Source organism: Halichoerus grypus, chromosome 11, assembly GCF_964656455.1.
Source record: "Halichoerus grypus chromosome 11, mHalGry1.hap1.1, whole genome shotgun sequence".
In the NCBI taxonomy this organism is placed as follows: Eukaryota; Metazoa; Chordata; class Mammalia; order Carnivora; family Phocidae; genus Halichoerus; species Halichoerus grypus.
The window spans coordinates 7,442,122-7,454,465 of record NC_135722.1 but is presented as its reverse complement, the minus strand read 5'-3'; the positions used below and the strand labels follow the sequence as shown (position 1 = coordinate 7,454,465).

At 56.3% G+C, this 12,344-nt stretch overlaps 2 protein-coding genes across 2 annotated transcripts; one reads left to right on the top strand and one right to left on the bottom strand.

Moving 5' to 3' along the window:
* Window positions 1–2,938: 2,938 nt before the first annotated feature.
* Window positions 2,939–11,362, top strand: PPP2R5B (protein phosphatase 2 regulatory subunit B'beta). The gene is made up of 14 exons (XM_036101164.2): window positions 2,939–3,300; window positions 3,765–4,218; window positions 4,982–5,178; window positions 5,780–5,881; window positions 6,022–6,114; window positions 6,242–6,372; window positions 7,659–7,718; window positions 7,814–7,922; window positions 8,458–8,511; window positions 8,585–8,635; window positions 8,757–8,876; window positions 9,760–9,887; window positions 10,113–10,214; window positions 10,580–11,362. The coding sequence occupies exons 2-14, from the start codon at window positions 4,020–4,022 to the stop codon at window positions 10,725–10,727; spliced, it is 1,494 nt and encodes a 497-aa protein (XP_035957057.2). The 5' UTR covers window positions 2,939–3,300; window positions 3,765–4,019; the 3' UTR covers window positions 10,728–11,362.
* GPHA2 (glycoprotein hormone subunit alpha 2) lies at window positions 11,356–12,246 on the bottom strand. The gene is made up of 3 exons (XM_036101174.2): window positions 12,150–12,246; window positions 11,803–11,987; window positions 11,356–11,689 (listed from the first exon to the last, which is right to left on the bottom strand). Exons 1-3 carry the CDS (start codon window positions 12,244–12,246, stop codon window positions 11,588–11,590), a joined length of 384 nt encoding a protein of 127 aa, XP_035957067.2. The 3' UTR covers window positions 11,356–11,587.
* Between the last annotated feature and the right edge of the window lie 98 nt (window positions 12,247–12,344).

Sequence of the window (12,344 nt, the reverse complement as noted above, 5' to 3'; positions counted from 1 at the left end):
CCTCAGAGAGAATTTGGGGAAGCCCTGGGAAGTTTCCATTCAAGGAGGCAGGCTAACAGGGAAATGCTTGTGGAACGAATCAAAAGATCAGTCTTTCCCCATGACAGGCTAGGGGCAGTGTTGTGTTCATCACATGTTTATTAAATTAATAATAATTAAAGTGATAGACACCATGAATTGAGCCTGTGTGATGTCCTGGGCCATGGGCTTGTCACTTTATAGGCATTACTTCATCTGCTCTTCACCACACCCTTGGAGGGAGGTACTATTAATATCCCCATTTTACAGGAGAGGAAAACTGAGGCTGTGTGTCTAAGAGCCTATGGAGCAAGTGAATGAACAAACATCACTTCTCCCAAAGGCAGTGGGGACTGGAAGGGTGTATTCTGGAGTCTAGGGAAGTGTCCTGATGTCCAGACTAAGAGAGGGGGTCATTCCCCTGCTGTGAGAATGGGGTGCATCATGTACAAAGCTTGGGAACACAGAGCCATTCCCAGTATCCAGGCCCCCAATCTGGGTGGCTGCTTCTTGGGCCAGCTTCCCTCCAGTGAGGCTGTACTCACATCTGTGACATAGAGCAGTGTCTGCACCACCACAGGAATAAATAGGACTCAGAGGGGCACAAAAGTCTTTCCTGCTGCCTCCCCCAGTGTACCATGAGATCCACAGAAGACCAACTCCAAAGACCTAGTCCTTCCACAACCTGGCCCGGGCCTTGGAGCAGGAGCTGAATGGGAGAATAAAAAATACGGAGTAAAGAGAGTGGTATGTTCTCGGGAGGGAAGGTGGTGTGGGGGCCCCCTCATATATTTCTGGGATGAAGACCCAGGCCATGGTTCCTCTCTATAGAGATAGAAGGGGGGAGGGTCAGGCTTTGTGGGGCCCCTTGGGGGCCTCTCCATATTAGATTAGGTAGAAACTCAATAGGCAACCCAGGGGCTGTAGGCCTCAAGGGCCTTGGGGGGAGGCTCTCCCTTTCCCAGGGATGGTCCACCCAGAAGAAGCCCCTCAGGGAATTCCCTCAGTGGCCTTTGGATAGGTGTGGAAGGGATCATGGAAGGTAGCCTGGGGGCTGTGGCTTTTGACTTGATCCATGGTGGAGGGCCTGGATTTTGCATTTTGTCTAAATTGTGGTAAATTACACATAACAAATTTTACCATCTTAACCATTTCTACGTGTACAATTCAGTAGTGTTAGAGATACTCACATTTTTGTGCAACCAATACCCAGAACTTTTTCATCTTGGAAAACCGAAACTCTGACTCATGAAATGACAATGCCAAAGTGGGTGAACTGTATAGTATATGAATGGTATCTCAATAATGATGATTTTAAAAAAGAATTTTTACCCAATTGCCCCCAGGTGACACTGTATCTATTTTGAGACCCAGTTCAAATGCCACTGCTTGTAGGAAGTCTTACGTCTTCCACCATTCAGGCCCCCAAATCCTCAAATGGAGCACACCCTTTCTATAAAACATGAACCTTTCACACCCTCATTCTGGCCTGGAGACCCTCAGAGTTCAGGGCACTAGCCTCCAGGGAGCCTAGCGTGGGAGGCTGGAGCTGGTGCCCTCCTGACTCAGGCTGGGAGATCTGTGGTCCTAGCTTTGCGACCTTGGGCAAAGCACTTCTCTTCTCTGGGCCTGGGGGTTCTCACCTGGCTGGAGAAGGCTCTGTGGGCCTGCTGTCCCCCAGCTTTTTCTGCAGGGATGTGGGACGGGCTTCTCTTTCTGAGCCTGGGAGGTAGGCAAGGAGAAAATTGTGGGTTTTCATTTGACAGATAAGGACACCAAGGGCAAGGTGGACAAGGCCGGCTGAAGATTACCAAGCAGGGGGGCTTCTGGCCAGCTCCTCAGTCGTAGAGCCCTTACGCCCACCTGGCTAAACTATGGCCTTTGCTTTCTGTTGCTCCAGCAGGTGGGCACCTCTCAGGGAAGATGGCTGGGTGGTCACCAAGGCTTAAGGCAGGGTAAGAAGACTCTGAAAATGGCCCCAGTCCCCTTCCTGACCTCAGTGTCCAAGTCTCATTGCCCGTTCCCGCTGCTTACATGAACCAGTTAGTTGTTCATCCAGGCAAAACTTCTGGGTGGAGATTTCACAGTGTAGTGTAGGGGATGGAGTTAAGAGATATAAAGGGTGTTGGGGTCCAGGGTCCTAAGAAGGAGGCCCAAGACTGTAGGCCAGGAACTTTTGTCCAGAATGCCAAACTCCTGGAATCCCACCTGTACCTTGGATGCCCTGCAGTAGAATTTTGAACAAGAGACCCCACTATCACATCTTAGGGCCTAGAGGGGCGAAGGGAGGTCTGTCCAGGGAGGCCAGCTTGCCTGGGGTGGGATGGCGCCCCAGGGAACACCCACTGCTCGGATGCTTTGCCATTCCAAGCTGGCCCTTTAAACCCTACACCATGATGTCACCATAGACAGCAAGGGATGGGAGGGGGACTGCAGGCCTGAGGGCGGACTGCATTTCCCAGCAGTCTTGGGTGCACCACACCTCTCCCAGCAGGCAATGGTTCACTGCAGACTATTAACCAGTTCAGTGCCCGTTTCCAAGTGGGTTTGAAGTGTGCGGCCATTCTGGGGTGAGGGTGGGATTCCCCCGCGGGTGGAATGCCTGGGGCACGGCTGAAGCAGGCCAAATCTTTGGGCCTGGTATAGGATTGGGCCTCTTTCCTGTCACGGTCCTGGCCTCACCCCCAGCTTCCTGGTGCAGACTCCCGAGTCCTCTCTTCCGATGCAGTCTCCTTTCTAGAACGTGGGAGCCTAGCCCCAGTTGGATCCATCCCACTCTGCTTAAGCTTTGGCCCCAGGCCCCTGCAGGGGTTACCCCTCTGGTCTGGCATCCCCCTTTAAGCAGTGCGGGGACTACATCTCCCAGTGGCCCTGGGAACTTACTGACGCAGCACCCCCCCTCCACCCCCCCAGCCCTCGGGGAGGTGCGGGCCGGGCGGGGGGAGGTGACTTGATGTCATCCTGAGCAGCTGGGCGGCGGGTGCCGGTGCGCACAGAGCCGGGGCTCCCGCAGCGCAACGCCGCGCTGGGTCGGGTCCCAAGACTTGAGGAGAGGTCTGCACGCTGCCGGGGTAGCCCAGAGCGCACCGGACGCCCGCACCCCGACCTGGGGCTGAGCTGGGGGCATGCTCCGGCTCTCCCGGAGCCCGAGAGAGAACCCAGGAGCGCCGCCACCCAGAGCCAGCGCCGGGAGCGGAACCGCTGCGAAGGAGACCTGAACAGCGGCCCCTTCGCCACCCGCAGCCCCCGGTGGTTGGGGACGGAAGTCTGGGCTTCTGAGAAGTGAGTGTTCCTCCCCACCAGGAGGCAGATGAGATTTGGGGGGCGAGGAAGGAGGAGCTGAGGTGGAGAAGGTTGCCAGATTTTAGGAGGGAGGGGTGGCGTGGGGATAGGGCCCCCATTCTTGGGGAAGTCGCTGGTGGCCTGGATTAGTGGAGCAGAAGGGGGCCCCATTCTTTTAGGGGCCAGGGCTTGGGATGGGGTTCCCCATTCTAGGTAGGGGCTGGTTCGGGGGATAGGCCCTATCCCAAGAGGGGTTGTTTTGGAGCCTGGGATCTTAAGGTCTGGGAGAAGGGTGGGACATGCTCCTGTGGGAAGGGACTGCACCTGTATTTAGGATCTGGGAGGGAAAAGAAGACTTGAGCACTCGGACTTGAGCAGCCCCACACACTGTCTTTCCTGGAAGAACTGACAGGCTCTCTCTGTTTCTTTTGCTGGTCTCTCTGCCCTGACTACATTTTCAAAAGAGCCAGGGTGAGAACCCTAACTGGACTCTGCGGGACCCCCAGGAAGGACCTGAGGCCTGAGCCATCCTCCTCTCTACTCTGCCTGCCCCCCAGGACTGGGCAGTTGCCGAAGGCCCTGGGGGGGGGCCCAGACTGTGGTTGTGTGCCCCCCCCCCCAGCATGGGCCCAAGTTAGTCAGCCTCACCCCATTCGGCATCCTCCAGGCCCAGAGGGAACCCCAGGGGCTCTGAAGGCTTGACCCACCACCTGGCCACCATGGAGACAAAGCTGCCCCCTGCAAGCACCCCCACCAGCCCTTCTTCCCCAGGGCTATCGCCTGTGCCCCCACCCGACAAGGTGGATGGCTTCTCCCGCCGTTCCCTCCGCAGGGCCCGGCCCCGGCGCTCCCATAGCTCCTCCCAGTTCCGCTATCAGAGCAACCAGCAAGAGCTCACTCCACTGCCCCTGCTCAAAGGTGAGCCCTGCTGCTGGCTGCCAGGGTACCTGAGTCCCACCGCGGGCAAGCAGGGCTGCAGCAGGTAGCGACAAGCACTGGCAGCTGTGATTAGAGGGTTTAGATGGCCCCTTCCAGGCGAGGGACTCCACCACTGGAGATGACCCCCACCCCCCAGGCCTCCAGCCCTCTCTGCTGACGCATGGCCTGACTGGCCTGTCATCCTTGGAGGTGGGGCATCTGGAAGTGGCGCCACCCTGGGGGGCAGACCAGGGCCAAGGGTGGGGCCCATAGCCTGGGTTCCCGGAGGCCACTGCTAGGGTCCTGGAGCAAGTGCTCAGCATGGCTCCCCGTGATCACCATGTAGTCTCCCCACCTCTGGGTCACAGGGCCCTCGACTGGCTGAGCCAGAGAGCACCCAAGAAATCCTCAGCCCCCATCCTCCTTCTCATTTCTGGCTCTTAGAACAGAGTGCCAGCTATGAGAGGGAGGCATGGTGGTTTTGGGCACCTGTGGAAAGCCCGGGCATCCAGGGTTTCTTACCTTGCTTTAAGTCAGGCCATCATGCTGTCTGAGCCTGGGTTGGAAGGAAGAGATGCAGCTCCTTTACCCTGCAGGAATGGAGGATGGGACAGGAGTCGTTTGCTCCTTGCAAAGAGTGGGGGATGTCACAAGAGCAGGGGGTCTGGGGGCAGGGGAGGCTGCTCTGTGGATTCGGAGGGCACGCCGATGCCCAGAGCTGTGGTAACTGGGGCGCAGGCTCAGCCCCCTCCCTTCTCCCCAGATGTGCCAGCCTCGGAGCTGCACGAGCTCTTGAGCCGGAAGCTGGCCCAGTGTGGGGTGATGTTTGACTTTTTGGACTGTGTGGCTGACCTGAAGGGGAAGGAGGTGAAGCGGGCAGCACTCAATGAGCTGGTGGAGTGTGTGGGGAGCACCCGGGGGGTCCTCATTGAGCCTGTCTACCCAGACATCATCCGCATGGTAAGCACCTGGCCCCTGACCTCTGGGGGAGGGCTTGGGGGATATGGAACCCTACTGACCTGCTTGTGGTCCCCTTCTTCTGCAAAGAATACCTGCCTCTCTTTGGCTTAGCCTCAAGGCCCCCATCTTTCTCTCCCCCCCCCCATCCCCCAGCCCCACTGCATCTGGCCTGAGTAGGTCCCTCAGTGCCTCCTGGGCCTGACCCACCCTGCACTTTGGCTTATGCTCTCCTGTGGCCTGGTGTGCACTCCCACCATGTCCCTTATTGCCATGGCCTGGCTCAGGTGCTGCTTCTTCCATGAGGCTTCTCAGTGTTCAAGCTAGAAATCTCCTTTGTGCTGACTAGAATGTCTGTAGACCTTACCACTTAACATCTTGTCTTCCCCACTGGACTGTGCCCAGTAGAGGGCGGGGATGTGTCTTGTTTATTTCTGGGTCCCCAGCCCCCGGCCCAGGGCTTCCCTGTGTTCAGGTAATGATTGATGAGGAGTGAATTGCTTGCTGAGGCAGGTGCTGAGGCTCATTAGAACTTTGGATAAGAGATCTCCTGACTTCTGCCTTTGAGGGCTCTTCCTAAAAGAACCCTGATCCTGCCCTTCAGATCTCAGTGAATATCTTCAGGACCCTACCACCCAGTGAGAACCCTGAATTTGATCCTGAAGAGGATGAACCCAACCTGGAGCCTTCCTGGCCACATCTGCAGGTATGGGGGCTGGGGAAGGCAGGACGCTGAGTTTCAGTAGAGGGGAGAGGGTCAAGTAGACTGGCGGAAGGGGGCCATACGGCAGGGGGAAGAGGGAGGCTGTTCCTGAACTCACCTTTTTTGTCTGTCCCCTCTCCCAGCTGGTATATGAGTTTTTCCTGCGTTTCTTGGAGAGCCCAGATTTTCAACCCTCCGTGGCCAAGAGATATGTGGATCAAAAGTTTGTGCTGATGGTGAAGTGGGGAGCCCAGGCCGGGTGGTGCCATGGGACAGGGGCAAGGCTCTCTGAGGGGTGTGGGGATAGGATGGAAGCGACCTGGGCTTGGCCTCCCCCCTGACCCCTGACCCTGGGTCCCCTAGCTCCTGGAGCTATTTGATAGTGAGGACCCCCGGGAGCGTGAGTACCTCAAGACCATCCTGCACCGGGTCTATGGCAAGTTCCTGGGGCTCCGGGCCTACATCCGCAAACAGTGCAGCCACATCTTCCTCCGGTGGGTGCCTGCTGCCTGCCCAGCTGAGACCTGGGGAGGGAAGGGAGAGCTGTAGGGGAGAAGATGGAGGCAAAGGCTCCCGTGAGGTCAGCAGGGAAAGGGTATTTATTTCCATTTTACAGATGAGGAAATACAGACTGAGAGAGATGGACTGGTGTGCAGGGACTAGACCAGTCCTGGGGGCCTAGGATCAAATCTTCTGACCCTTATTGTGCTGAGCCATAAAGATCCAAATAAGATTCTTTCTGCAAATGTGTATTGAGCAACAGTGCCCACTGGGCATAGGGGCCCACATGGCCTTGTAGTTGAGATTGGCTTTGGAGCTCAATGGCCTTTTTGAGTTTGATTCAAATGTTTCGGTGAACGTGGGGAAATTATTTCAGTTCTCTCATCTCTAAAATGGGAATGATAGCTCTACTCACCCAGGGACAGTCATCAGGGTGAAATGAGACAATGTCTCCAAAGCACACAATATGTAGCTCTTTGACCAAGGCTGGGACTCTGAAACATTAGCTCTTTTTTTTTTTTTTTTTTTTTAATATTTTATTTATTTATTTGACAGAGAGAGACACAGCGAGAGAGGGAACACAAGCAGGGGGAGTGGGAGAGGGAGAAGCAGGCTTCCCGCTGAGCAGGGAGCCCGACGTGGGTCTCGATCCCAGGACCCTGGGATCATGACCTGAGCCGAAGGCAGACGCTCAACGACTGAGCCACCCAGGCGCCCCTGAAACATTAGCTCTTATGGTATTGGCTTACAAAATAGCTGAGAGAGATCCCTGTCCTCCAGGAGCTCCAAGTCCATTAGATCCCCTGCTTATTAACTTTGGGGCAGGTGTCATTGAACTGCTGAACCTCGATTTCTTCATCTGTATAATGGATCTAATAAGCCCTATCTCTCGTTATAATTTTGAGAAGTACATAGCACAGAGTAGACGCTCTAAGTGTTTGTCATTCTTTCGGTTGAAAGGCATGAAGAGCGAAGGATGCAGGCTAGGTGCCTGCTGATTGGATGGGGGCCAGAAAATGAGAGTTAGGGTCTGGGGCGAAGAGACAAGTTAGAATGCCTCATAGAAGAGAGGTTTGAGCACCAGTGCCTGGGCTGAGGAGGGTGATTCAGAAGTGGGCGTGGATCTCAGTGGGGCCTGGTTTGGGAAGGGAGCTCAGCCTCTGGGTTGGGAGAGAGTTGGATTAGTGTGCAGGGTGGGGTGGCAGGTCGGATGGCTGAGGGGGACTGGGCCTGCTGTAATTGCTCTAAGCCCTTCTGCATCCTGCTCTTCTTCTCGCAGGTTCATCTATGAACTTGAGCACTTCAATGGTGTGGCTGAGCTGCTGGAGATCTTAGGAAGGTGACTCTCTGGGCCTTGGCTGGAGCATCAGGATTCTGGGAGCAAAGACTGAGGCCCGGTCATCTGAGCCCTCCTCTCTTCTGCCCCCTCCTCAGCATCATCAATGGCTTTGCACTGCCCCTGAAGACCGAGCACAAGCAGTTCCTGGTCCGGGTCCTGATTCCCCTACACTCTGTCAAGTCACTGTCTGTTTTTCATGCCCAGGTAAGGCCCAGGCCTGGCCCTGCCGCAGCAGAGAGATGCCGACAGAGTCAGGGCAGCCGTGGGGTCAGCCCGACACTCTGCTACAGCCACACTAAGTCATGAACTCATGGGATCCTCCCTCACCTTCTTTTTCTTTGCTAATTCTGTTCCATCCACCTTAGAGAATTTCCGCGACACTTTAAGGCTGATCCCAGACATCAGCTTTGTGAAGCCTTCCCAGCCTTTTCCCTCCTGACCTGCCCTAGGCAGGATTAAACTCTTCTCTTTCCATATTCGCATAGATTGTGATGTAGATTTCAATTATGGAAACTTTTGTGAAATTTATAAGGGCTAGTTTGCTGCATGTTCCCCCTGGGGGAACGTGCTTGTGTCCCTGCACACAGGACATGGTGCCTGGCACGTCCTAGGTAGTCAGTCAGTAAATGTGTGGTGAATGAGAGAGGAGACACAGTGAGGGAGCAAACATCTGGTGTCCTGTCATGGTCCCCTCCTGACCCCAGTCTTCTTTCTCTCCCCCAACCCCCACCCCCCTCAGCTGGCATACTGTGTGGTGCAGTTCCTGGAGAAGGACGCCACCTTGACAGAGCACGTGAGTACCTTGGTGGGGGAAAGGCAGGCCTCACCCCTGCAGGTCTGACTCCTTTCTGCCTCAACTCCCACAGGTGATCCGGGGGCTGCTGAAATACTGGCCAAAGACCTGTACACAGAAGGAGGTATGAGGAAGGGCTCTGATGTCCCCCAGAGGGGGGTCAGGAGGGCTCTGGTTCCGGAGGGCAGCCAAATGTGTTGCGGGGGGGAGATGGGAACTGCTGTCTCCCGTGTCCCTACCCCCAGGTGATGTTTCTGGGGGAGATGGAAGAGATTCTTGATGTCATTGAGCCCTCCCAGTTTGTGAAGATCCAGGAGCCGCTCTTCAAGCAGGTGGCCCGCTGTGTGTCCAGCCCCCATTTCCAGGTATGGGGTGGGAACAGGTAGGGGTGGGAGCCAGGGTATGGACTAGGAGGGCTGACCAGTTGACCTAACACAGCTCCCTCCACCCTCAGTTTCACCTCTGGACCCACCAGGGTCTGATAATGGGGAGATGCTGGACTTAAGGTCAGGAGACCTAGGGTCAGGCCTCAGATATGCTCCCCATGGGCTAAAGGGCCCTAGGCAATCACTTTGCCACTCGAATCTGATGAACCTTCCTCATCTGTGAAGTGGACCACAGTGATCTCTTCACAAGGTGGTGATGAGGACTAAAGAGAGTGTAGTGCCAACCTGTTGGGTAAACTGGAGTGAGCTCCAGAATGGGTTCTTATCCCCGCTCCCCTCTTCTTTGTGGCTTTTGATTCCATTAGTCCCACTCCAGTGCCCAGCCAGGCGGTTCCACTTCCTCAGGCTGGCTGTAGTTGCTATTTTCCTGCACATGTGCGCAGACTTTCGCCCATTCATATGTGCCTTAACCTGGTGGAAGTCAAGTCTTCCTCACAGGGACTCTGGCATTTAAGTTTATTAAATACCTCATTTGATTCTTACAACAGCCCTGGGGAGATAGCTGTTATTAGCTCCATTTTACAGTTGAGAAGACTGAGGCTGAGAGGTTAAATGCCTCACCCTAGGACATCTGTCTAGTGTGTAGTGGAACTAGGATTCAACCCTGAGCGTTGGACTCCAAATCAGTGCTCTTTTTCTCTTCACTACATTGCCTCGTCTGTGGGTCAGATGAGCCCTGAGGATTGGGTACACGTGGGGAGGACAGGGCTCCCTGGGTTTTGGGGGTGGGGGTGGATACCAGGCCTTGCACCTGCAAGGGAAGCCACCACCAGGCGCTCACTCTGCCACCTTGCTGCCCCAGGTTGCAGAGCGGGCTCTGTATTTCTGGAACAATGAGTATATCCTGAGCCTCATCGAGGACAACTGCCACACTGTGCTGCCTGCTGTGTTTGGGACCCTCTACCAAGTCTCTAAGGAACACTGGAATCAGTGAGTGCCTAGGCCCTGACCTAACCCACAGAAGCTGGGTGCAGGGCCGGCCAGTCCGGACTTGAGAGGGTCAGGGATGGGAAAGGGGGCAGGTTGAGAGTAGCGCTTGTGGTGTTCAGAGCTACATGTGTGTTTGGGGAACAGGGGCAGGCAGAGTGCTGGGGAGGGAGATGGCACCAAACAAAGCTGTTCCCATTTCCTCACCCCTCCCCGGACCCTGTCAAGAACCATCGTATCTCTGATCTACAACGTGCTCAAGACGTTCATGGAGATGAATGGAAAGCTGTTTGATGAGCTCACAGCCTCCTACAAGCTAGAAAAGCAGCAGTGAGTGTTGGCCTGGGCATGGGGGGAGAGGGGAAAAAGCAGGATGGAGCTGGCTCCTTGTGGTTGGAAGGAGCCTAGGACGGCCCCACATCCTATGTGATCAGATGTTTAGCCTCTCCCTGTGTTCCTGCTGGACCATCCATGCCCAGCTCCCCACTGCATCCTCCAGTCATGTTCCCAAGTCTTCTTCCAGGTATGGAGCTTCCTCCCCTTCAGCTCCATGACCACAGGCCGGGGCTGGTTTCCCAGTGCTCTTTTCCTTAAGTGGAAGGTCCCATAAAGTCCCTTTACAGTTGGGTGGTGGTGAGCGAAGCTGGACGGTAGGTGGGCCCGGATAGGGGAGCTGCCTCACCCTCTCTCCCCAGGGAGCAGCAGAAGGCCCGGGAGCGTCAGGAGCTATGGCAAGGCCTGGAGGAGCTGCGGCTACGCCGGTTACAGGGGACCCAAGGGGCCAAAGAGGCGCCCCTCCAACGGCTTACACCCCAGGTGGCCACTGGTGGGGGTCAGAGCTAGAGATCGCCTAGAAGGGGAGGAGCTAAATCCAGAGCTATCAGTCCCTCCATCCCCTCTCCTACCCAGGGGCCCAGAGAGACACACCTACACCTGGCCTTGCCAGAGCAGGCTTGGAGGGCTCCCTGCCTGGCCCAGCATGGGCAGCTTTCACTGTGGGGAGAGGAGGAGAGGAGATGGTGGTCCTGGCAACAGAACTCTCAGGCCTTTGTGGCAGGACTTGACCAGGGCAGGCTTGACCAGGAAGCTGCCACTGGGGACTGCACCTGCCCCGCAAAGCTGGGCTCCAGACTGCAGGCCGGTTCCCCCCCTGCTCCTGCCTAGAGCAAGGGGACTCAGCCCCTCGCCTGCCCCGCCTCGTGCCAGCACGGGGTCCTTCCTCACCCTACCATGGGATCCATGGTCTATTTATTCTCCCCAGCTCACCCCAACACATGCCCCTGGGGCATCTTCTTTCCCTCCCCTCCCTCACCCTGTACTTCCTTGTCCCCTTTTTATTTATTGGGCAGGGGGAGGGGTGAGGGCACAGGCAGAAGAGATTCCCCGTGTCCTAGGGTGGGGGGGTGTCACAGTTACCATGGTCTGTCCCCCTTCCCCTGGCTGGGGGTAGACTTTAAATAAAGAGAGAAACTTGAGAACTGCTTGCTTTATTTAGGGGTAGGGACAAAGAGGGGAGTGAAATGATGACAGACTGGTTGGGAGGCCAGGCTGAGGCAGGGGAGAGGCAGAATCTGGCCTCTTCTCAGGAGTGACAATCACAGAATCTTAAGAGAGCCGGATACATGGGCTATATGTCAGGATACATGGGCTATACTCCACCTCAAACCCTCTGACCGAGGCGGAGGAGGAGGGGAGAGGACGGGCTAGTAGCGCGACAGGCGACACATGTCACACTGGCAGGCCCTGGCCGTGAAGATCTCCAGCTCCTCCCTCCGGTCCCCCCCACACTGCAGCTGCACCTTCACCTGCAGGAGAGGGGGACCCGTGTTCCATTCACCTTCCTTGGGCCATCTTAGATCTCCATCTCCCCTGTCTCTCCCCACCCCCAAAGAGCCACTGCTGGGCTGGGCTGTCTCACCTTCTTCAGGCCACTGATGGTACAGCACTGAGAGACGGAGGTCACATTATGTCGATAGCCACTAGCCACCAGCACGGAGTACCGGGAAGGGAAGGCGCTAGACTCACAGTGGCCCACACAGGCCTTTGCCACATGGGAGCCCTGGCAGGTGCCTTGGCGGTCACTTCGCACTGTCACATTGAAGGCTAGAAGGAGACAGGCGAGTGGGAGACAGCACCCCTGCAAAGCCTCACCTAGCTCCTGTCGCCAGAACCTCAGTGTGGGTCCACTGAGGGTGCTGCCTGCCCTTCGGTCCCGCCCATTAGCGCTCGGCTCCCACCCAGCTGTCTGCTCCCAGGGTTACTCACGGTGCAGGTGGCAGCCTGGGATGGCCGCCTGGCGACCCCAACCTTCCATGACCGCCAGGACCAGCAGGCAGAGGAGCAGCGTTTGGGGGGATGCCATGGGGATCTGAAACACAGTGGGTAGCTCGCTGTCTCTAGATAAGTGTGCAGGTGGGAGGGGCAGTTCCTTACTGTGTGCCTCCTGTGAGTGAGCCCGGG

What these genes read in the sequence shown, in the direction of transcription:
- GPHA2 (XM_036101174.2), bottom strand. Translation starts at nt 12,246, where the DNA reads ATGGCATCCCCCCAAACGCTGCTCCTCTGCCTGCTGGTCCTGGCGGTC. An exon ending in CCCAGGCTGCCACCTGCACC is followed by an intron (nt 11,988 to 12,149) that starts GTGAGTAACCCT and finishes GTCTCCTTCTAG; the next exon opens with CCTTCAATGTGACAGTGCGA. An exon ending in CCATCAGTGGCCTGAAGAAG is followed by an intron (nt 11,690 to 11,802) that starts GTGAGACAGCCC and finishes CCTCTCCTGCAG; the next exon opens with GTGAAGGTGCAGCTGCAGTG.
- PPP2R5B (XM_036101164.2), top strand. Translation starts at nt 4,020, where the DNA reads ATGGAGACAAAGCTGCCCCCTGCAAGCACCCCCACCAGCCCTTCTTCC. An exon ending in CTTCCTGGCCACATCTGCAG is followed by an intron (nt 5,882 to 6,021) that starts GTATGGGGGCTG and finishes CCCCTCTCCCAG; the next exon opens with CTGGTATATGAGTTTTTCCT. An exon ending in TGTCTGTTTTTCATGCCCAG is followed by an intron (nt 7,923 to 8,457) that starts GTAAGGCCCAGG and finishes CACCCCCCTCAG; the next exon opens with CTGGCATACTGTGTGGTGCA.